Here is a 24627-nt window from a genome sequence, read left to right as displayed (position 1 = left end):
CGTTTCTTTGTTTCCGTAGGTGCGTACGTGCTGCCAAGTGGCTCGCGGCACCTCCTCCCAGCTTTGTGAGTACCTGTCCTTTCCCTGTTAGTTTAGTCTAGTCCTTGTTACTCATCAAGGAGCATAGGGCCGCATCTCATCGAGGAGCATAGGGCCCCAACAATTCATTTTGCTGAGGGTGGTCCAAACCCTCTTGTTCTTCCTAATTCCATCCATCAGTACCTTAAACTTGTTTAATCCTCTCCCCTCCGAGTCCAGGCAGGAAGAATAAAACATCACTAGACACTATGAGCGGTCAGCTGAAAATTTATATTTGTATTTTGTGAACAGTTTAGCTTAACTCATCTAGCTGGAGCGAAACAATGTGTTGTTCAAAAAAAGATATTCCTTGGCTGCTTCTGTTTGAAAGTGATCATGTACTGTTCGTACCAGGGCGGTTATTGGTGTATTATAAGTACCAAAAGAGAGAATTTCCGCTTCCCTCTCCTTCACAGTTTTGCTGTAGTCTGTCATCTTGTTCCTTGTTCTCGAACACTTCAGCAGATCATGATGAGAAAACGCTTAACAAAAGCGTTTTTCTATTCGCTGGTCTTGCTATTTTACACTGACCTTGCAGTACTGCTTTGACTCTGGAAAGATAACTACCAGACAAATATCTGGGGTTTTATGTTTTTATTTCCAAGAATAAAATTACAGTTATACAAAAAGTTCCATCTCCATCTCTCGCTCTCAAAACAACAACAAAAAACCAAAACAGTAACAAGAAAACAGTTATCATATGTCTAGGGAATGCAAAACTTCCATCAAGAGATCAGATGCCAGACATTGGGATCTGACTTCCACTGTCCACAGAGAGATCTGCGTGACACAAAACACACACTACTACCATTTGCCCCCGCCTCAGTACACATTACACAGATAAAGTGCTAACCCTAGCACTGAATCCTAAAAACATATGGCACTCAAGTACATCACCAGGGAACCCTTGTATTGCTGGTATTTTGTGTTGCTATGTGGTAGCTTTAACCTTCGCCTTCCGTGAAATGAGATTAACGGAAAGTTTAAAAATGCATTTAATGCTGCATTGTGGCTTTTTAATATATTTCAAAAAAAAAAGGTATGGGGAATACTAAGCTCTCGCCTCTGACAAGCCTCTGCTCACAGTTTCTTGCAATGAAAGCGCAATGCTTTAGGCAGCTAACTATAAAGTTTATCAGGCTGGAACAGCAATTTTGATTTCTTATCAAAGCTCTTTTAATTTTCACTTTAACTTTTGAACTAGATAATAAGCATGTTGCTTTTTCTTGAAGGGAAGAATTAACCTGCTGTAGAGAATAATAAAAATTATGAAACCAAGTAAGTAGTAAAACTGCTGTTCTAATAAACTGTTTTAGCTACAGTAATGATACAATGTTAAAATATCAACATGAAGCAACTGAGGCAAGTGAAATCCAATATTTGCAATACCAGCAACATTATGCCTATTGCTGCATGTGTAACAGGTGGGAATTAGTTTTTGAGCTTAACTTATGCATGCCCAAACCAGCATGTTTTAGCCACAGAAAGATCATGTGCAGAGGAAGATTGTACAAAAAAGTAAATATTACATTTGCATACAAGAACATTTTTTAAAACCCAGCCACATGCTGGATAATGGTAAAAGTGATAGCAAAACAAGAACTGAATTGTTGGAATAGAAAGGGCCTACATAGACAATATGTAGTTTTCTTTGTGCGGTGCAAAAAAGATCATGCAAATTTCCATCTGCATGATTGAGATGAGGCACATACAAATGTGAGAGTGTGAATAATTAGCATTAATAAACTATTTCTTTGTTCTTTGATACAACATGCTCTTACAAACTGTTTCAATTGCTTGCAAAATTTTGTTTTTAAATGATAATACATGGGTGGGAGCCAGAAATTTTCCTGGGACTGAAGATTTTTCAAGAGCCATGTAGTACTAGAGCATATGCATATAACGTTATATGACACATATGGTTGCATACACGTTTCACGTTTTCACATACATAACACACATAAGTCATACAATGTCTTTAGTAGTTAACAATGACAAATGTCCAACTTTATTAACCCTAATGGGTAATTATAACTTGGGAAGTGTGTTCTGTTACAAAAGTTTAAAAACTGCTAGTTACAATATTAGGCGAGTGGTGCATCATAAGGACATGCATTCTTATATATAAAACATTCTTAAGGTACACCTATATCACACACCCATGCACACATACAACTGACAATTAATCTATAATCTATGGTTGAGCATGTGGACTGCAGAGGTTGTAAACCATTTCAAGTCCCTATTGCTTTTGCATATAGGCATAGTATGTTTGCCTGCCTGAACTCAATATAACAAATTCTCCTGCTAGACATGTTCTGGTATGGACAAAATGCTGTATACTTTTCTGACAATTTGCTGATCATAAAAGGAATCCAAATTTCTGTGCTTAACACCAATTACCTTAGAAAAAAATATGGACAGTATGGTTCAAACTGTTCATATCATGGACAGAAACTGTCAAACCAGCATATGAAGGAAAAAAGTGAAAGACTTCAATAAATGACTGATAAAAACAGCTCAATGTTGCTGTCTGACTAAAAAACTATTCAGCTATTGAAGGTACACATGCTGATCATGTTTACATCCCATTTTAGCCTGCAATCAAAAACAAAGCCTACATACTGAAGGAGTTTACTGTCTCAACAGGTACACAATAAAACAAAATTATTTTCCTAAAGTCTATGCCAGGGGTCTCAAACTCATATTAGCATGTGGGCCGCAGTGGAAAGTAACAGCCAGTCAGCGGGCCGCACCACGAAAAGAAAATGTTTTTTCATTAAATTTTACGAACACTACTGTCCTGCAGTTAAATGCTAAAATAAAGTTTTATAATTATTAATTACATTTAGTGTAGTTTATTACATGCACAGGCAGTTTAGTTTATTAAAATAAGTTGACGCTGTCTCTGTCACTAATAACGGGGTAATTTTCACTGCGGGAGTTAATCACCAAGCACAACATACATATACACCGCGGACGTGGCCGAGGGCCGCACAAAAATGTTTCGCGGGCCGCATTCGGCCCGCGGGCCGCATGTTTGAGACCCCTGGTCTATGCCTATCTCTTCTGTCTTATCTACATTTAATTTTGATAAGGCAAATAAAAACAAGTAAAAAATTCAATACCCACCAAAACCTAACACTTATTATTTTTTTAAAAATCCAGTGACTGATGTTTGCATTGGTCTCCCTGACATTCTGGGAGCAGACTTTTCAGGGGTATTTGTCAAAATGTCAATTTGTCCAGTTACTATGTTGGCAGGCTGTGTGGTTTCTGTTGGTCTCTTAGCTGTCTGTGTTGATGGCTCAGTTGCTGGATGAGGTAACTGCTGCTTCTTAATCGGCTGGAAACTGATGCAGTCCTCCAACTTCCTTTTTGGACAGCATTCTGGCAAACAGTGTCCTGTTTTTTTTTTAGCCAGATGAGCCTCTCTTTCCAAATGCACTGTATATGATGCATGTGCAGAAATCACATTTTTATCATTTGGTCACTGGGGACCATCTGTATGGCTCTCGGTCCTCTGGCCCTTAAATCATACTTAATAAACCCAATGGCTTCAACATTTTTAGGTGTAACGTTGGTTCTGTCTTTCACAATGTCATCCATAATATTAAAGGTTCCGCTGCCGGCATTTATTCGCTTCCAGTAATCGTTTTCTTTGAGTACGGATCAGTGACTAAACTTATGTCGGGGACGATACGAACATCGCCAGTGAAATGACAGTTAAAGGTGGAAACACTGAAAGGACTTTTAATTGTAAAGTGCAACTTTGACAGCGAAAATTCACGAAATCCTTGTGAAAAAAATTATGACGCTATCTTGCAATGACTGAAACTTTACAAGGAGATTCATTTAAATACCGGTTTTCTATTAAAATGGAATACTGTAGTGGCGTGCACAGATCTGCCGTTGAAAGCATCACTACTCGGTAAAGTCAGAGGAAAGTCCCGCTCCCCTCCCTATTTATCGGTGTTCTTTGTCGGTGACGACACCATCATCGGCACGCGTCGGGCTTTCGATCCCGAAACGTCTGGTCACCTTACCCGAGGTCATCTTTATGACTTATTGCTACATGTAGCTGTGTTAAACATGTTGTGACAAAAAAATTGACGTTCAGAAAACGCTTCTAAGTTCTAATTAAGCAAATTATTGAACCCATGTCTTCACGTTAAGCCCGACAATAATAACAAGCAGTTTATTAAGTTATCGTCACCTTATTATTTCGCTTTAAGAAAAAGCCGGTATTGTCACAAACGGTGGGAAAGGTTACGAACAATTAAAACACTAAATTCGTGGTTATTTCGCGAAATTGATCCAGTCTAACTGTATATAAGTCAGTGCTTCCTGCATCACATCAATAGGGATACTGATACACGTACTCCATTACCCGGCCCCGCGCGGATGGTCGGCCCCAGGCCCCGCGTGGTCCTAACGCCGCCTCTGCCTATTACCACTAGCGTATGGTATCGTTCACGATACGAGAAATTTTCGCTTTTTTATTCATAGTCCCTGGTCCTTCGTAATCAGTGAAAATTTTGAATTTTACTTTCCGTCCCAGTTCCGTCCTGAGATTTTTTCTCAGGACGGAAATCCGTCCCCCGGACGGAGAACTCCCATCCCTGATAATATGAAAGAGATCGCTCATGGAGAAAGTAGCAGTGGCTGCACATGAAATTTTGCAAGTGAAGAGCCTGACAAAAGCCAACAATAAAGATAGCAAAGGAAAGAATTCGATCATAAATCTGTTAAGGCAGTGAATATGATGTGACACCACAGAGCAGAAGGGATTATCACATTTTAACTTTTTGCTAGAACATTAGAAAGACTACAAAATAGCAATTACAAACTGTTCAAAGCAATATATTATGACATCGTGTGATACAACTATCACATCATCAGTTTGCGATGTGGGAAATAAAAGAAAATCTTCATTAAAACTTTCAAAAGAAAATGCTCCCACACACAAAAAAAAACCAACCCAAAAGACAATGTTCTAACTTTCCATCTGTTAAAGTATTTTGATGCCAACCCGAAAGCTCAGCAAAAATAAGTGAAAATATAGTATAAAATATCACAAAAACACATTCTATTGTTATTTACACTTACAAAGTGCTGTTGCTGAATGTTTGCATTCACTGATTTGATAAAAATATTGGTTACAAACGCCAGTGGATTGACTTTGTTCAGAGATCTCTGTATATACATATCTCTGCTTTCTTCAAATGTTCCATGCCTTTTTGGCATTTTAAAATATGATCATTACCACATTGGCGACAGGCACTATTGCACCACACTAGACTGCCCAAAATAATGATGCCTGTCTTAAGATGGTGTGTTTTCCAGTTACACTCGGCATGTCATAGCTCCATTATTTTCCATTGATCCAGTGGGCAATTCCTGATGATCTACTCTATATTTATTTTCTATTTGTCTGGAAGCTCTACTTGGGACAACATCAGATTCTGCTTCTGGCTCCTTACAACTGATTGGCTGTTTTATGACTGGTGAATTGAGATCCTTGCGTAAAATTCCCAGTTCTTCACTATCCTTTTCAAACAGTTTCTGTTCCTGTTCTGCTGTACGTGATGACAAGGCTCTTGCTTCAACTTTTTGAACCAATGGTGCTAAATTATTTTCCTTATCATCTTGATGGTCGCTGGTTACCTTTGTAGCCTTGCATATGTCTGAAAACTTGTCTCTGATGCTGTAACATACACAATATCAAGAATATTTAGTTAACATTAACACCTTTAGGTGAGTAAGTACTCCCCATGACTGTGAAAATTCTTGCACATAAAACTAATACAATGAAGCCCATATAAGAATGTAAAGAAAACAATTTTCATGCATTAAAAAAAAAAAAAAATGAAGATGCTTTTGAGAAATATACAAATTATTTATTTTTATCACTAAGCCTTTCTTCATTTTAACAGTCAATGGGACATTTTCCAATGACACATGATTCAATAATCAAGAGCCTTTACCTGTGAATTTTCTAGAACAATAGTTAATAACCTTCCTAATAGAAAATACACTTACCCACAACAATTTTTCCAGCAAATTGCTAACGTAATGACTCCAGTGGCCCCACTGATAGACAATATGATAACTATTGCAACTAATACACTTAGAGATGACTCTTCATTTTCTGCAAACAGAAAATGAAATCCCATTATTTTTAGAATCCAACGTACCAAAATCCTACCAAAAAAAAAACTTAAAATGACACACATACAACTTCTTCACAGCAAAAGCTGAGAAACAATAACAAATGAAAGCTGGTACAAAGTAAATTTAAGAAAGGCTGGAAAAGAAATGCTCATCAGGGACTATGGATATAACTGTTTTGGAACACTTGCTAAATCTGACATGCAAGTGCTGGTAGATTATGACTACCATGTGGCCCCAGTCCTGATCACCAATAAGAAGGCTTTATGTCATAAAGCAAGGTTAAACAAAAGTTTCCTTTAAAACCTATGGTTTTCTCATAATTGCTCTAACCAGCATTTCCTGTCATAAAGAAATATGCATAACTCCCACATAAGAGTTCCGCGTAATGAAACATGCGTTTGACTTGGTTCAAAACCAAACATTTTAAAGAGTCTTCTTCAAAGGTACACACTCTTCATTATATTTCTACATTCATATTATTCTCATTTTTTTATGCTAAAAACAATTATCAACTTCTGTAAGCATAACTGCCTGATTCTGATGTAAACATAAACATTATAGCTTAGTTTAGTTTATTCCTTGCTACTACTTGAGGAGCATAGGCCGCAACAACACCTCACCAGCAGACCCAGTTTTGGGAATCCACACCGCAGCTGGGCCCATGTGGTTCCAGTTATTTGCCTCTACTGTTCTTTTCGAAGTCTGCTTTGATCTCCCAACTCTCCCACTCAAATTAGCAATTTAAGTTAATAATCAAATGAGAAAAGTCAAAACATCAAAGCAAATCCCACTTCTTTTATTCGATTAAGCATCTACAGAACTCTGGCTCACCCAGCTCTTCTTTCAATTTCCCAAGCTTCTAATGTCTCTAGAAAGCATAAAAGGCTTCATGTTTAAAGATTTACCTCGAGAAGTGAGTGTGCAATTTGCTAATGGGGGTGATGGATGACTGGATTGACTGTTCAGCTCTCTACTGACAGGAATGCAAAACAGGGCCTCAGGTTCACAATTCAAACCAGAAATCACAATTTCTCTTTTTATGGGACTGTTCTCTGTGACACTGTAGTTATACCGGGGACAATGGCAGTTATTCTCTTGGCATAAACATACTGTATCTACATTTGAAAAGAAGAAACACATAGAAACACATATTACACATGCCAGATCAAAATAGAAAACACTTAATTAAAATACAACAGTAAAATGAGAGCAAAACATAATAAAAATTTACAAACTGCTTGTATACGATGTAGCAAATTCAAATTGTAACAAACCTCAAATTTCATGACACATTTTAACAACAAGCTTACTCTTTTCATAATATAGGGCAAGCAACTTGCCATAGTCATTCTATTTTAAAATACATTTACTGGGGTTTTTTCCCAATACAACTTTTGCCAAAAAAATAAAAAAAAAGTCATAACAGAGCACAGACTGTCATTTGTAAGTTGGGTTAGGGAGGCAGTCATAACAGAGATGATGTTTATATGCAAGGTGAAATACCTCCATGAAAAATCTTTGGGTTATAGCTAAGAGGTGGGTCGTAATCGGAAAGGTCTTATTACAGAGGTTTTACTGCACTATGTGATATACATAAATTTATTTAAATATTTAGGCATGCAAACATTGACAGACTGTACATGGTGTCACTTGCAGTTGAGAATAATGGAAACATAAAGATCCATAACTGTAAAAAATTAATTCTAGTACATACAATCTATACTCCAATAATAGCCCCTTCACTTTGTTACTGTAGTGAGCTCAAGGATTCAAAGTACGACCCTAGTCAACTTTACATGAGCAGTTTGTCCCTCCAATAACTTTCCAGTCGGCAACCATTGTTCCTGCTTTGTTCAAGGGTTTACTGTACAATGTACATATCTATATGACTACAAACATGCATAATAAGACGAAATGTACAAAACTTGACTACCTCATAAACAGAAAAAAAATTTCCATAAAATGAATGATACATTATAATACTTACAAGGTAATTCTTCCTCTTTACACTTCAGGTCTAATGTAATTGGAACATTTTATACAACGTGCATCCAATGGTCAAAGTACTATTGGTTCCTTGACATATTGCATTCATAGGCTGACCTGCAATGAACCAAAGGAAGTACATAAAATGCAAAGTGATCTGAAGGAGTAGGGGGATTACAAATGAACTGAAAGGGTCAGGGAACTGTTCATTATATTTCACACAGTATACAAAATGCATTCATTAAAAGAATTGTTTTGAGGAAAAACTTATAAACAATAAAGATTATAAAACATAAATATGACTTGGTTCAAAGACAAACATTTTAAAGTCTTCTTCAAACGTATACATTCTTCACTATATTTCTACACTCATATTATCCTGATTTTTTTTAATGCTAAAAAAAATTATCAACTTTTGTAAGCATAACTGCCTGATTCTGATGTAAAACACATTATAAAACCTTCTCAATTGGTGAAAGGTTAAAAGGTGCCTTGGAAAGTGATTTGTAAGTGGACTAAAATTTACCCTGGTGAATAAAAAGCATTTGTCATTATAGGTAACCATCAGCTTTTCTGCTTATACAGTATAACTGCTTGTGTGCCATTAGTTCTGGTTACATACTCTTGGTTTGTCGATTCCCCACTGATCTACTGACAATGTTAATAGTAATGAAAAATTAGTGTACATGCATTTAGCACGTATATCCTACCAAGAGATGGATGAATTGTAGCGTGGTAAAAAAAACAAAAAACTGCAAGTATCAGTATCCTCATCCTGAAAATATAGAGGTCAAACGAAGCAATAAACAGAATATATAAACATGTATGCATGCTCACAATACATTACTAATTATCCCAAATTAAAACTGATATTTTATGAATTATATCGATTTAAAGAACTTTATTTCCTAATTAATTTAGTACCAAAAACTGATATTCTGTATCCATCGTACAAAAATAAAACAAAGGACACAAAGTGAATTTCATTGTATATTCTATGATCACAAAAGTCTGTGGGTGGTATAGTTGCAGTCCAGATGTAAGGATTAAGCATTGGAAAAAGTGGAGAGCTAAATATGTTTAGACTGAAAACAATAAAATGGAACTGAACTGAAAAAAAAATTAATTAAAAAGCAAACTGTTCTGTTCAAAAATTGTTTTCCTATTTCTTCAGACTTTTCAGCATAAAACATGGGTCAGCATCTCTGAAATTTTTATCATGGCACCCATACAGGTATGTTTTTGTTTTTTTTTTTTACCTTACACTGAGTTTGGGATACCTTTGGTTAATATTACTAAATATGGGATTGTGTATGTAAGGTGTTTACATTTTCTGATGACAGCAACTTCGTCTTTGTCGAAGTTAATATAAATAAAAATTTTACTGTGATCCATTAATAACTAATGTACGCATTTCTGAATAAATAATTTAGTATGGTATGATGGATTTTGCCAATAGGCATTTCAGTTAACCATTTTCATTCCTTTTGTGGTCAATGTTATAGAGCGACATCAGAATAACAAAAAATCACTAATTATATTGTATCACAAACTATGATATGTTGACATACTTGCACTGCATCTTTTGGTACTGTTGCTTGACTGTTGTCATTGGCTCCATAGTACAGTGGATTGATGAGAGCTGCACAGAGGATTATCAAACCCTCCTTCGCGCGACTCTTTCAGAAGAGCGAGCACCCTCTCAAATGATTCAATCTACTGGTTCCAATGGTCCAGATGCCTGAAGCTCTAGAAAGGTGAAGCAATTGTCCAAGCAGATCTTGAAATTCTGTTACTAGGGAGGGTCTCGCAAAGAATTATTACTAAATAACCAGATATCTCAAGCTTCGTTCGAGAGATGTCACTTCGACTTCGCCTGGCTCTCAGTGCGCCGACCGATGTCGTCACACTAACACTATGGGGTCACGTGACACGAGCGTAGCGCGCGCGATGTGAAAGGTCGTGGGAAATTGGGGCAACATCACCAAATTCATGATTCCTGCTGCATCTGATGTGCTTCTAAACTGATCAGGTACACTTTTTAATAGTTGTTAATTTCGTAGTGCTTGAGAGGGGGGCAAGCTACAAATATGATGACCTGAAGTGCTTGTGGTGGTAATAAATGGTCGATCCAGAAACTGTCAGCAACAGAGGGTTCCGTGGCGTGCGGAAATGTTTTGTCGACAAAGTGCAGACGCTAGTAAAAAAGTGAAAGCAGTACACTTTTTTCCTCTTTGATCGTCAATGAAATGTTAAAATTATCCATTTGTAGCACTATGTGTTGAGTACGAGACTCAGAAGATGAATTGACACTGGTAGTTACAGTGGCATGAAACTTGTGTATGAGCGGGGGTGTCTGTTGTACATGTGTGCGTGTGTGATAGATATAGGTGCATGGTTGTTAATGATTCAGTTTACTTCTGTATATCATTTCTGTAAATCGCTCAGAGCAAATTACAGGAAAAGCGTTATATAAATTTTCATTATTATAATTATTTGTAAACTATTTGCCTGTATTGTTTTCAGCACCAAAGTCGTGGTTGATCGTGTTTACCGATTTAGGATTTTCATACACATGTCAGCCACCAATGATGATAGAACTGTGCTCTCATCTTCCCTCACAGGGATTTTCAGTACTATTAGAATGAGTGATAGTCACAACAGTAAAAAAGATGTGATATGCAAGCATGTTCGGGAGCCCGTGAAACATAGACAAATTAAAACTCAAAAGCCAGACAGTGAAGACAGTGCTGTAGAAATACCTTGTGGTCAGTCATGCACATTAAATTCTAGAAGCCAATATCACAAAAGGGATGAAATGAATGTTGTGACAGAAATTCATGCTGAAGACCAGACAGACAATACTGAAAAGGAGTATCAAGAGGCAAAAGTGTCACACAGACATTCAAGCAGATTATCAAAGGTAACTTGTGACAGCAAGGTTGATCAAACATATTGCTCAAAACGAAAATTAGATATTATTGAGGATGCAAGACCCACTACAAGATGTTCTTCAGAAAAAGAAGATTGCCATAAACACAAAGAAAGATCACCAAAATTGTCTGGTGCTGGGTCATCAAAAATGTCTGGATCAGCAACAAGTGCAAAGAACACCCCAGAAAGACCAGTAAAAATAGAAACAGCATCCCCAAGAAGTGGTTCATCATCAGGACAGTTAAACAGACATGAAACATCCAACACTTTTGTCAAGGACTGGGAGTTTGTGCAGACACTGGGAGAAGGTGCTTATGGCGAGTAAGTTGTGTTTATCCTGATTAGTGTTGCTATTACTGGCATTACTTTTGTAGTTCACAATGTTGATTAGATAAAGACAGTCTTCTGGTTAAATGGCTAATAAAATGAGGTAAACAGAAGTAATTTTAGTACAAGTGTTGGAGCTAAGAAAAGCTATCCAGTGAAATCATGTCATTTGGAAGATTGAGTTATGGAGGGTTAAACTGGGAAAAGCAGATGATGTGACAGTAGATCATTTCCATGATGGGGGCTCCTTTTGCACCTGTCTTTGTGATAGACGGTGACAATGGGCTTTGGTAATTATGTTCTGTACCTTTATTAGAAGTAATTCCTTTATTAATTGCTTATATTGTTCTTTACTTTTTCAGGGTAAAGCTTGCTTATAACGTGAAGACACAGGAAGCAGTTGCAGTAAAGATCATTGACACATCTGACAAATCTATTATTAAGGATGACATTAAAAAAGAGGTATGGGGCATCTTCAGTTCCCCTTTATCCCAGCCATTCTCCTCCAGATAAAGATGCATGCACATTGTTAAGCTTCTTTCCAAAATGTGTGATAAAACCTTAGGCATGCACAGCATGAATAACTCTTTCTTGGAGCACATTGTATGGATGCTTCTTCTTCTGTTTAGTCCTTTTTGCCCCCTTTGGAGCATAGGGCCCCAACTACACGATGCCAATGGATCTGGTTCTGGGTGTCTCTCCCCAGTTTGCTCCATATCATTCACCTGGCATGTCATAGGCCTCATTGTGGTAGTATTGTAGTTGCAGTTTCTATAGCAGGGATTGTTTTAGGTAGTGGGGTTGCTAGCCCCATGCCCAACCCTCTTTCATCCGAGGTTAGGACCGGCAGGTTACTCGGGGGGTTGGAGGTTCCAGGCGGAGTTGTATGGATGCTTATTTACTTTTAATGTGTCTTCCTTGAATATTTTTGCAGGTTTGTATCCACAGAATGATATGCCATGATAACATCATTAAATTTTATGGTGTTCGTAAGGATGGCGATATGGAATATCTTTTTCTGGAGTATGCAAGTGGAGGTGAACTCTTTGACAGAATTGGTAAGCAATGTGTTGAACTGGTTTTTGTTTTAGCAACATAAAATGCTCTTAACATATAGGAAGTCTTAAACATAAAGAATGTCATGAATGATATTGGTATAGAATTTTTATGTGGATCAATCTTATGCCTTAAAATCAATCTTATTTATGTTTTAAAGTTTATATTATGTACAGTCTACACTTGTTATCTCTACACATAAATTCCCCTCAACATGTTTTCCCTAAAATAAACTTGTTTGTGATGAACTGCTCGACTTTACCATCAGAGGATGGATGATAAAGACAAAGAAATTGAGTAAGTTTTTATCTTAGTAATGCTGTTAGCAATTAAAGCCATGCAACAGTGTTATACAACATCCGAGATGACCAGCAGCAGGTGGTTCATAGTGATAACCATTCTTTGAGAAGAGTGAAGTGAAAGGCAGATTTACAATGTCTTGACTCAGTGCAAATGCTGCATGTGTCATTTATTATATTTGCTTCCAATCCTTACTGACACAAAAAATATTTACTGTCAAGTCAACAAGTCTTATATTCAACAATATAATGTATATGCTTAAGAGACATTATACTTTAAAAATTGTTAAAATTAAATACATCTCATTTTGTGTGTACATATGCATTTATCTGTAATATGCACGTTGTTATGTTCATGTCTCAGGAAAGTATATGTTCAGTAAATGAGACAATGTTTTTAAATTAACACTGCATGCTGCCTTGCATTCACACATCCAAGTCATGTCCTTTTTTTGTGGAGTGCATTCTGCACCTGTTCATTAATCAGATGTTCTTTTACTGCAGATTTTAATTAATTATTCTTTTGCAGAACCTGATGTGGGAATGCCACAAGCAGAGGCTCAGAGATTCTTCCGACAGCTTATCAGTGGTGTGGTATGCATCTTTAAAAAAGTATTTCTCTTTGCTTGCATGTGTGAGTGTAACCCTAGGTGCATGCTGCCATTTTCTTTTGCCTGCTGTTCAGTTTTATAATTAGCTCATTGGCATGCCCTTAAAAATTTTAGATTCTTTCAGGTTGTTTTAGACTGACCATGCCAAAACTTGAGATGCAAGTAAAAAAGTATATGAAATTGACAGTTTCTGGTATCTGTTTGCTGCAGGAATATCTGCACGAGAAAGGCATTGCTCATAGAGATATCAAGCCAGAAAATCTTTTGCTGGATGACAAAGGTAGTTATTGACATTTTCCATGTGAAATTGTTTAACATTAAATATCCTTGGCAATAAAATATTGCTTTTTTTATTTTGAGTTGTTGTCAGGGAACTCTATAAATAATGTTACAAATAATATGAGCATCGACAGCAAACTAAATGTTTGTTTATGTGTTGTGTTCACTAGCAGTTGCTTTTAAAACATATTGCGAGCAGTAGAAAATGTCTGCATGTGCATAGTGAAGATATATATTAATTATCATTTCAGATAATTTGAAGATTGCAGACTTTGGCCTCGCCACAATATTTCGTCATAAAGGCAAGTGGCGGTTGCTTGAGAGAGTCTGTGGCTCAGCACCTTACCTGGCTCCTGAGGTCATCTCCCGATCCTACCGAGCCGAACCAGCAGATATTTGGTCCTGTGGCATTGTTCTAGTTGCAATGCTTGCCGGTGGTAAGCGTGTTTTACACAGAGGCGTAGGAGTGAAACAGTTGCTAATTACATTGATGTTTTCTATTTTTACAATTGTGATAGAAACCTGGTAGCTTACTGTGTCATACTCTGTTCCGAGCACAGTAATGTTTTGGGGGTTTTTTGTTGTTTTTTTTTGTTTTGGTTTGCTTTTTTGTTTTGTTTTGTTTTCAGCAGACCAACATTTAAGTGCTTCTCACATATGCATTGATATTCAGCTGTCCTGAGTTAAAATCTTGTTTTTGCTGCACTGTTCTTTTTTCTCTCTGCCACTTGTTTACTGGACAGGCTGTTTCTCTGTGATGTAGCCTGAGGTTGGTGGCTCTGCTTAAGGCATTCTGGCCACCAAACCTTTTCACCACCCACCTGCCTCCTCAAGAAAGAGAAACCTGCTAGAATTAACATTACCTTTAAATGATAGAAGAAATTGTCCAGTACTAATACCTATGCCAAAATAAGTAGTTCACAAGTATTGTTTCTTTTTTAAATATAAAACAATGTTTGTATAAAAACCATGGCTTTACTGTCTTTGCTGTATATTTCACAACTTATTTCTCAAGCTACATAATTTGTGTTCAGTTTATTTTTAATTTTTGCTTAATTTAATTTCTTTTTTCTTTCTCTTCCTCTTTCAAAGAGCTTCCATGGGATGCTCCATTGCTTTCCTGTATACAGTATTGTGATTGGCGCGAGTGTCACATTGAAAACAAGCCATGGTGCAAGATTGACAACCTTGCACTGAGTAAGTTGCCATTTTATATTCTGAACCTTGTTTTTGTTAACACAAAAAAAAAGGGTATGAATCCTAAGTGGAGATCCTTTTTATAAGGCTTGTGAACTTGATGTGCAGGAAATAATCTGTTGAAGAACAATAACCAAACGAATCTTGCTGAAAACAGCACCAAAGATTTAAGGGGCTTTAATGGTTGAGCTGCAAAAAAATTACTTCTTTTCACATTATGTGTGATTGGAACATGTGTTTCATTCATAGGTTTGATTCGTCGGGTGTTGGCGGACAAACCAGAGAAGCGGTACACTATCCCTGAGCTTCGAAATAATCAGTGGTTCAAGAAGGACTTTAGTAGAGGTAATTCTGTTAAGACATTTCATTTGTGCATAAAAATTACTCAAGGAAAGTACATAAATTGTCATGTGTGCCTTTAATGATGGGGTCTGCCTGTCTCATTCATACATGCTTGACACATACAGATTGAAATTACATCTTATTAGTAGAATTCATGTCCATTTCACAATAAGAATAAGTAGGATCCTAATGTAGAATGCAACTATGTAATCAACTGTCGTGTTTGCATGAACAGTTTTATTCAAACCACAGAATGAATTTAAATCATAGAGCTCATAGAACTGTTGTTTTACTTAGCACGGACAGATTTATTTTCATAGCTTGTTTGAATCGATTTCCTGTACATGGGAGACACAATCATTTCATGATATTACCAACAGTATATCACAAAGATACAGTTCAGATACCTATTGACTGTCACCAAACAGATTGGTCAGGGGAGTGTCCCCATTAGTACTGTGATTTTGATTTTGGGCTAAAGCCAGTTCTGCATGGCACTTATGGTCAGAATAATTTGTCTTTCCAGACAGCTTTGATCAGTTTTCAGCAGGACCCAAGCGTATGTGCACCCGATCTATCTCTGGCAGCTCACCAGGGTGAGGTTAACTGTAACTGTTAGATCTCACGAATCAAAAGCAGTAGCATGCTTCTTGTTTTAATTAGCTGTTTTTTTAGGGTAGGTGCACAAAGCATCTTTCCCGGAGTTTGGGTGGTGTGTGTAATAATAAAAGCAATTTTTTTAATGTCAAAATTATGCAGTATTTAGGTGAAAGGAATCTTGGGGCTTGTTGCATGACCTATAGTTGCAAAATAAAAGCTAGAAGGAAAACATCAAGAAATTAGTTTGCCATTTTAAAATACAATTTTTAGCTCTCTGCTTCACGCAGTTCAGAACCTCGTTATTCTTACTTCACTCCTCAGCCTTGTTACTTCTCCCTCATTGTGTGTTCTTTTATCCATCTACTTCTTCTTGTACATCAAGCTGCTCGGAACAAGATATGGTACACAGTTACTGGTAAGTCAGAAGATAAAGTATCTATCAGATTTCTCTTCACCGCACAAGCCAACAGACCATCCGTATATATACAACTTGCTTCCCTAAGTTAATCACAGATATGCAGTACATCACATTCATCTCAGAAATTTATTACCCCTCAATCTTGGTCTTCCTGAGCCTAAACTTAGTCTTAAAGTATTTCATGCCTCCTTCAAAAATGCTGCCAGTCTATTGTCAAACGTGTGGCTCATTTTTGCTTGGTTTTTTACTGCCCCAAGGGGTAACATTGATTCATTTCTTTATTCTTGATCCAACCTCATGGTTCCTCCACGCACACACCCCTCCCTCATTTTATTTTTTTAACTGATGACTGATGCTCACATATGTTACTTTCATAATAGACTGACAACTTTTTTTTCAGATATATGTGTGTTGCTTATAGGAATGATTATAAAACCAGAAAATTAGGAAGTGGCCGATACTTCAGTTTTGTTGTTTTCTTTTAATAATACGTTTAAAGAAGTGATATGTCTTTTTTTTTAAATCAACTACTGTTGTTGGGAATTTTCTTGTGAGAAACTCTTGGTGATGTTTATGGTGTGGACATTGATCCTTCATAACCCATGTTTCATAGTAGGTGTATAGGGAGGGTATTTCGTCAATTATTCAGTGCATGTACAGTAGGAACTTGTCAGTCGTTAAAGTGGATGCTGATGGGTCAGCCATTTCGCTGTTTTTACTGAGACATGTGACAGTAAAGAGAAAGGGTGAAAAAGGTCATTGCTGTTATAAATTGCCACAACAGTTAATTGAAAAAAAAGGCAGGAGAAATGTTAATATTGTCTGATTTCCCGATGGTAAACACCTAAAAAATTGTGGTTATGGTGTACATAATACAAAAAAAGAACTTCATGCTGAAACCAAACTCAAAAGTATGGGCTTGGCATTTCGTGTTAGGATTTTCACTTCATGATCAATGTTGAATCAGCTAGATCCCAATATTACATCATGGGTATAAAAGTGAGAGCACACAAGTGTCACTGTGACAAGAAAAACGGCTGCTTAATAATAATAAATGCAAAATTTGTCAAGCGCATACTCTCACTCCTAAGGAGCATGCTCTTTGCAAGAACAAAACATGAACAGCATACAGGAAAACAAATAGCATATGAACTATAAAAGAATCAACAACCGCACTAAATGAAGAATAAAATCAAATACAGAAAACATAAAAAGGAACCACATAACAAGACAAGAGCTGAGAGTAACAATGCATGATATTGCAAAAGGAGGGTGTGAAAAAGGACTAGCATTATAGCTTGATTGAAGAGTGATGTAAAAGATGCGTGCTGTATCGTCCAGCATCAATTCCAAAATAACAGTGGACAGAGGGAACACGATATGCATTAATAAATCTATTAATAATAAATATCTTTAAGCTGTCACACAATATTATTTTGGTACAAGAATGAGTCATTGGAGAAACATAAATGTGCAGAGTGATGTTTTACCTATTGCCTTTAAATTTCACTCAGATACGCTTACCAGATCCCCTATATGTATAGAGAGAGAGCAATAAATAAGAAATACTTTTCATTAGAGTTTTGACTAACGACCCTTTTTACGCAGCCAACCTCTGCTTTGCGTTGTTTCCTCTCCCCACTACCCAAAAATACTACTTTGGCAAGAGCAGGAAACCATGAAAGTGGCTAAGAACTTCTCTTTGATCTAAATCACTCTTTCTCCATGTTAAGGAAGCTGAAATTGTGAAGCTTATAAAAGATACCCACAGTAAAAGAACACTGCAAACCAAACCACGCACTTAGGCTCAAACCCCCCCCCCCCATTTTTGACTAGTGCTTTGCAGTAAAAATGCTGCTAAATGCTGACTGGATGTTGCCATAGGCCACCAATCGTGATAAAATACCCTAATTCATATCAGTATGTTGCCTTGTATTCAGGTATAGTACCTGTGTGTTTTTGTCATTAACATTGGTGCCATTAGTTATATTGTGATTTAGGATGGTCACCATGAGCCAAATGTCCAGGTGTACGCTTTGTTGACATTGTGCTTTTATAAGATAGTTATGCTTAAGTAGTTATTTTATTCCACATATTAATTTCTTTCCATAAGTAAAACTTTAAAAAAATCTTTAATTTCAGACCCCTATGCAGAAGCTAGTGCGAAGGATGACTCGCTTTTTCTCCAAACATCAGTCTGCTAACATGATGAAAGAAATTGACAGAGTGTTTACACAACTGGGATACAACTGGTCACATAGCCCACCAAATGTGGTAGGTGGCTTAGAGGCATAAAAATTAGTCTGGCCAGATCCTGGGAATTTACTGCTAACGATTAAAAAAATTAAGGAAAAATTAACAAACATTTTAACTAATTTTTTTTTTTAATGAAAATTTTTCAAGAAACCTACATTTTTTGCAGCTTACAGTGCGCTTGAAAGATCGTCGGCAATCTCCTCTGGTCTTTAAGGTGATGATAATAGAGATGGGTGAGAGTCTGCTGGTCGATTTCCGGCTTTCCAAGGTACGTACAAGATTGTAACAAAAACTAATATGGGTCTGGGAGTGTAATAAATTGTAGTATGTCTTATACTTTGTGTATGAGTGGTGTCCTGTGCCTTACATCTGTGTGTGTGTCATTCGTACAACATCATTCTCAAGAAAGAAAGAGAAATCTTAAGGAGAGATAGTTAAACATGTCTGCATGAAACTGCAAAGAGAAGACCAGTTGGAAATCTGTGAACAACAAAAGAATAACATTCTGGTTCTACCATCCGATATACATGTTGTTGACATCATGCAGCTTCATAAACATTATACTTTCTCTGGACTTCCTCCATTCTGACTGCTGTCTAACATCAGTTGTCTTTGCTCTCCACCTCTTTAACTTCAGCTAAAGGTAAAATTTCTCTATTGGTCATCTTATATACACCTATAGATCAACTGTCTCCACTTACCTTCACCTTAATCTGCGAGAACTCGTCAAAGTCTTATGTGTTTGTAATTCGTCATATGTATGCTGGGGTAATACTTATTACAGGCAGGATTCTATTTATGTTTTAATTTACTTGTGTCTGTACATTCTTGGTATTTTTTTCATTATGCTGGCAGAAATTGGCCATGTGTTTATAGAAAGTGTAATTAGTTTTATTTGAATCCTTGTGAAATCAGTTCCAGAAATCTTATGTCTCTCTAATATGCACTATTCCTCCCCCACCCCACCCTTTCACTCAAATATATAGATAAAGTGATAGTTTAATACCAAAAATACTATGGTTTTAGGGTGATGGCCTAGAGTTCAAGCGCCATTTCATTCGCATCCGTGATATGATGAAGAACATCATCTGCAAAGTGCCTCCTACATGGCCTCAGTTGCCCTAATGTCTGATAGTCAAGCTCCTTATGTCCATGGTCACTGAACTGCAGCCAGACACAGTCAAATTGATTTTCCTGCTGACAGTGACCTGCACAAGTGGGAATGGATGTTCTGATGTCATCACTTTAGTTTCTGATACTGCCAAAAGCTAAATAGCTCAATTGCTGCTGCAATGTTCCCATTCCCCAGTTTTTCAAATGCTGCAGGCCAGTTTTGTGACACAAGAGTTGCAAGCAGCAGAAACAAGTTGAACTTAAATAGCAGGGAGAACTGCTTACTAATAAAGTTTTTTTTTTCAGTTTGTGTTCACTCCACACACTTATCATTATCCCCCATCTAATCATTTATTTGAATTTTGTGTTGTCTCTTTTTATCTGCTGTGGCATCTTGCTGCATACTAATCATGTAGAATCCTCGCTCTTTATTGGGATGCCAATTCTTCAGAACTTAAAGAATAGAAAAAAGTCTAGCTGCTGTCATGTAAAATGTAATAATATCTCCAGCAGCTGAAATTGTGATCAGTTTTCTGTTTGCATTTTACTCTCGGTTTTCAAGAGTAGTATGATGTAGTTTTCTTTATCAAATTGTTGTTCACATCCATAATTTTGCCATTAAAATCTTGAACATTTTTTTGTTTCCAAAATATGCCATAGTTTGAGAAAGTCAAATTTATAATGTGATTAAATGTTAACTCTTAGTTCTTCTTTTGCATTGCCCATCTTTATCCTATGTGATAGATGTGTGTCTGTGTGCATGAGAGAGAGAGAGAGAGTCCTGCCTAGTCCCAGTCGTAATAAACGTTTAGTATTTACAAAGTGTGTGCAAAATTACATCACATGGCTATTACACTACACTCATTTGCATGTTTTGTGATGAGAAGTTTTGCAATGATGCCCCCATGTGTATTTGTTGACATACTTCTATAACTGGAAAAGTTGCCTATTTGAGTGTAAACCACTTTTTTGTAAATTTGATAAGTCACTTTGTTACTGTGGACTATTTTTGTAAAAGTATTGTTGCAAGATGCTATGCAAATATATGCAAGAGCGCATTAAAAATTGCATGAACAATTAAGCCAAAAATTTATTTTTCTTTTACTGTTTTGAGAGATGAATAGTGGTTGTAGGTTAGTCTGCTTCTGCAGACTGTCACTTTCAGTATCAAAAGTGGGTACATTTCTTTTCTCATCAGTGCAGCCATGTTCTAAGTGTAATTATGATTCAATTCCATGCTTACAGCAACAAGATACATTTGGCATATATTCTTTTTGTGCATTATCTGAAATTGTGTGCTGCTGATAAAACTGCTCATTTTAAATCTCTCAATTCAGGTTAATAGATCCCAATGAAAATTACTTAAAAGGCATTTTGCAGTGAAACGCTGCTGCAGAACATAATAAATCGATTCACTCAGTTGGTACAGATATATGTCCAGGTGTAATATGGTTAATAATAATGTTAATAAGTTGATTTATATTGCGCTTTTTCCCACCATTAAAGGTGGAGTCAAAGCGCTTGACTAAAAAGAAAAAAAACGCACACAAACAATCAGAATGGATGTTGGTCTCAAAAACAATTGTAGAATCACTGTATATTTGTGACCTTCACCTATCACGGTCTATAGCTGATAGGCACATGGCACACTGTCAAACTGACGATGATGACTCATTGATGTTGAATGACCATCACCTTGTTTTCTGATGGTGGTGGGAAGGTGATATAAGGCTGACTTGCTGGTGGAGAATCAGTTGAGATTTGGAACAAGCACAATGTTTTGTTATTGATTTGGCTAACATTTGTCTCTCTTTAGCCTCTTGTCACTCTTGAACTTTACCAGCTACTAGTTTTAAGAAAGACATAAGTACAATAGCCAGCTAAAAAAACCTCAAAAACAAGTTGGTCTTTATCTGCATCAGTTGGATTAGTTTGAGCTCATGTTTCACTGAGCTTCCTGGAGATACATGATGTCAGTCACTGCAGACTGATCTGTACTCAAAGAAAGCTTGCTGTGACAGCTTGACCTTGTGAAGCAGCTTGAGGAAGGGAATCAACGTTAGAAGTCAAGACTGCCAATACGCAGATCTCAAATCTAAGTAATGGCAAGAGGAGGCAGATGTGACAGTAGAAATAAAATGGCCCAGGAAAAGATGAAAAGTGGCTCAGAGAGAAATCCATTCAGGAATGTAGCAAATATCGTAACAGATGTACTGATAAACATTATACACAAACTTCATGCAGATCAAATGACAAATATGAAAAGTGAGGGAGAGGAGTCACCATCCAACCATTTAGGCAAAGGGACGTCACTCTCCAGGTATCGCCTGTGAATTCAGCATGACCCTGTTTTCATTTATCCACTGTGGCCACTTGCTTGAGTTCTAGCATAAGTTACCTAGAATGTCTGAACTATGGACTTACTACCTTGTATGACAAATAGTATATAGCTTGGTACCTCATTTCTGGTTTATTACTGTCTTAATTTTCTCCTAGCATCAGTACTACAGCATTTGTAATGATTTCAGCATGCTATCTTGTAGGATGACCATATTCCACATTTTTAGTACATATAAACAAAAAGATTAGCTCAAATGATTTATCCAATGTGATGTACAACAGAAGAATATTTTCATGTTGTCACCTTACACTGAGGTTCATACACCCAATAATATCTTCACTATTTTCCAATCTTATCTTGAAGGTTTCCAATAAAAGGTACAGCCCTAAATTGGCCAGTGTATAATTTTTACTATATGGATGATAAGTACATTCTGCTTGGGAATATAATTGTATGATTTGGACCGACTTCCTTCCCTCACCTCTTTCCTGGCTGTTCCATTGATCAAGGCTTTACCACTGAATTTCCTAAAATTTTTTACATTTTACCTGGTGCTTGTTGTGAGCCCAGAAAATGTTTAAAATGTACATTATCCATCATTCAGGGTTTTTCTTTGTTTGTTTGTTTGTTTGTTTGTTTGTTTACATACAGCACAGAAATGAAGTAAATCGATTTGGAGAGTAAGACTGCAGGGTTTTTGCAAATCATACCCATCATTGAGCATTGAGCCAATTTATATAGATATATATACACACAGACACTAGAGGAGAAATTTTTCCATTATATGTTGATAAAAATACTACGATTCTGATTTCTTTTGGGCATAAGAACTACTGCCACATGAAAGACTCTTTAATAAATCCCTTTAGAAGACGATTAATCAGATAATTAGATGTCTAGTTTACAAAAGAAAAACCCATTGCACTGGAGAGCAGTGTATTCACATTAGGGGTCTTGGATGTTGAACTCGTACTAATTGGGTATTTTTCTGGTTAATTTGATCAAATTGCGTTTTCAATGAGCATCCACTGAAACATTCTTGAAAGTGTGCACTATAAGGTGATGTAATTTCCTGTACATTTATAGAACTGTGGATGCTGATTTTGATTTTTTTTTTTTTTTTTTACCTGAAGATCAATGTGAGCTCATTGCTCACTAGTACGAACTGTGTACGCTACAATGTAATAAGCTACTGGTAGGCCTACCCTCTTGGGATAAGGTGAGTAAAGTTGTTAGATGACAACCAGATACTAATGAACAAAAAAGAAAATATTTATCCAGCAGTCTTTCATGGGTTTTACTGGCAGTAGGTAGACTTGAAGGTTTTCCCCAAAGATAAACTTAGGTTTTTTTGTTGTGCCAGTGGGGGAAGATGATTCACATGGTGCTCGTGTCACATTGCTGACATTATCTGTCACAGATTGATCCATGCCCTAGTTCACTTGAGATGTTATTTTTGATATTAGGTAATGAATGCAGTATGTGTAAAGATGTTGAGGGTTAAAATGTGCTGAACGAGTGACCACTGTTCATCCAAAAGACCATGAGAACTGTAGAACAGGCATTCAGAGTTCCAATTATCAGAAAAGATTTACCGAGCAGCTGGACTGTAGAGGATACAAATAATATCAAGTGCCTATTACTTTTACATATAGGCAACAGCATAACATTTACCGGAACTTAACAAAACGAATTCTCCTGCTAGTACATGTTCTGGAATGGACAAAATGCTGAAAGCCTTTCTGACAATTTGATTGATTTTGGTACAGTATACTATTTCCCCAAATCCGAGTGAAGATAAGACCCATAGCACACAACTTTAGGAAAAGGGATAGCCGAGTGGTTAGAGCACTGGTGTCCAAACTGAAAGTTTAATACCTATGCAGTACAGCTCACTTCCTCAGTTAACCCAGCTGCCGGGAATGGGTACTTCACTCCAATGAACGTTGGGAAGATAAGGCAGCAAGGGAGAGAAGATGGGCACTGTCCTCACCTAAAGATGGGTCTGTGAAAAATGATCTGAAAAAGGTCTTTTTTCTGTTCACAGTGGTCAGGTACATTTCTTTCTCAGGAATGGGGTGTTGTTCACTCAGATCAAGTGGACATTGGAAATAAGCTGCACCTTTTCTAAGGTGTCTGTAAGGGCAGTTTTAATTCTGAGGAAAACAGATAGTAAATCTTCCCAATGATGGTTGGAAGTGGAGATGGTTGCTCAAGATCATTCAAGAATGAATACTGTTCTTTAGAAGTAGTAGATTCAGGACTGTCTGAAAATATTTCCTCTTCAACGCAGAGATGAGGCAAATAGCACTGGATCTAGCAGCTGAAATTTTTTCCATGAATAGGGAATTTTGTAGAGTGCCAATGACCCTCAGCTTACTGGTGTGCAGGTTGAGCTGAATAATTTCAGGAGTGAGCCAAGATAATAGTGGACAGTCCAGAAGAAAATGAAGCATGAATGTCAAACAGTTGACAAAGCAGCATGGAAATACTTGGTTTTTGATTGTTTATTCATTCGAGGGCCATTTCCCCTTAGAAAAGGGAGCAAACAACAATAATAATACAATATCACATTCAAAAGTACAGTGGAACCTCGGTTAGCGAACGCCTCGGATA

At 36.9% G+C, this 24627-nt stretch overlaps 2 protein-coding genes across 2 annotated transcripts; one reads left to right on the top strand and one right to left on the bottom strand.

The window, feature by feature from the left end:
* Nucleotides 1–4701: 4701 nt before the first annotated feature.
* Nucleotides 4702–8091, bottom strand: LOC112568436. Its single transcript, XM_025245737.1, has 4 exons — nucleotides 8049–8091; nucleotides 7158–7367; nucleotides 6121–6229; nucleotides 4702–5785 (listed from the first exon to the last, which is right to left on the bottom strand). Exons 1-4 carry the CDS (start codon nucleotides 8089–8091, stop codon nucleotides 5425–5427), a joined length of 723 nt encoding a protein of 240 aa, XP_025101522.1. The 3' UTR covers nucleotides 4702–5424.
* Nucleotides 8092–10345: 2254 nt separating this feature from the next.
* Nucleotides 10346–20751, top strand: LOC112568434 (serine/threonine-protein kinase Chk1-like). The gene is made up of 13 exons (XM_025245736.1): nucleotides 10346–10446; nucleotides 10765–11493; nucleotides 11862–11961; nucleotides 12434–12557; nucleotides 13384–13448; nucleotides 13676–13745; nucleotides 13996–14181; nucleotides 14837–14941; nucleotides 15191–15286; nucleotides 15810–15879; nucleotides 18440–18575; nucleotides 18724–18825; nucleotides 19584–20751. Exons 1-13 carry the CDS (start codon nucleotides 10361–10363, stop codon nucleotides 19680–19682), a joined length of 1968 nt encoding a protein of 655 aa, XP_025101521.1. The 5' UTR covers nucleotides 10346–10360; the 3' UTR covers nucleotides 19683–20751.
* Nucleotides 20752–24627: the final 3876 nt, after the last annotated feature.

Source organism: Pomacea canaliculata, linkage group LG7 (genome assembly GCF_003073045.1).
Source record: "Pomacea canaliculata isolate SZHN2017 linkage group LG7, ASM307304v1, whole genome shotgun sequence".
Lineage (NCBI taxonomy): Eukaryota > Metazoa > Mollusca > Gastropoda > Architaenioglossa > Ampullariidae > Pomacea > Pomacea canaliculata.
Note: the sequence above shows the minus strand (reverse complement) of the source record. Positions and strands in the feature narration are given on the sequence as shown.

What these genes read in the sequence shown, in the direction of transcription:
- LOC112568436 (XM_025245737.1), bottom strand. Translation starts at nt 8,091, where the DNA reads ATGGTTGCCGACTGGAAAGTTATTGGAGGGACAAACTGCTCAT. An exon ending in TGGAGGGACAAACTGCTCAT is followed by an intron (nt 7,368 to 8,048) that starts GTAAAGTTGACT and finishes TTTCAAATGTAG; the next exon opens with ATACAGTATGTTTATGCCAA. An exon ending in TTGCACACTCACTTCTCGAG is followed by an intron (nt 6,230 to 7,157) that starts GTAAATCTTTAA and finishes TTCTGTTTGCAG; the next exon opens with AAAATGAAGAGTCATCTCTA.
- LOC112568434 (XM_025245736.1), top strand. Translation starts at nt 10,361, where the DNA reads ATGGTCGATCCAGAAACTGTCAGCAACAGAGGGTTCCGTGGCGTGCGG. An exon ending in GACAGCTTATCAGTGGTGTG is followed by an intron (nt 13,449 to 13,675) that starts GTATGCATCTTT and finishes TGTTTGCTGCAG; the next exon opens with GAATATCTGCACGAGAAAGG. An exon ending in AGTTGCAATGCTTGCCGGTG is followed by an intron (nt 14,182 to 14,836) that starts GTAAGCGTGTTT and finishes CCTCTTTCAAAG; the next exon opens with AGCTTCCATGGGATGCTCCA.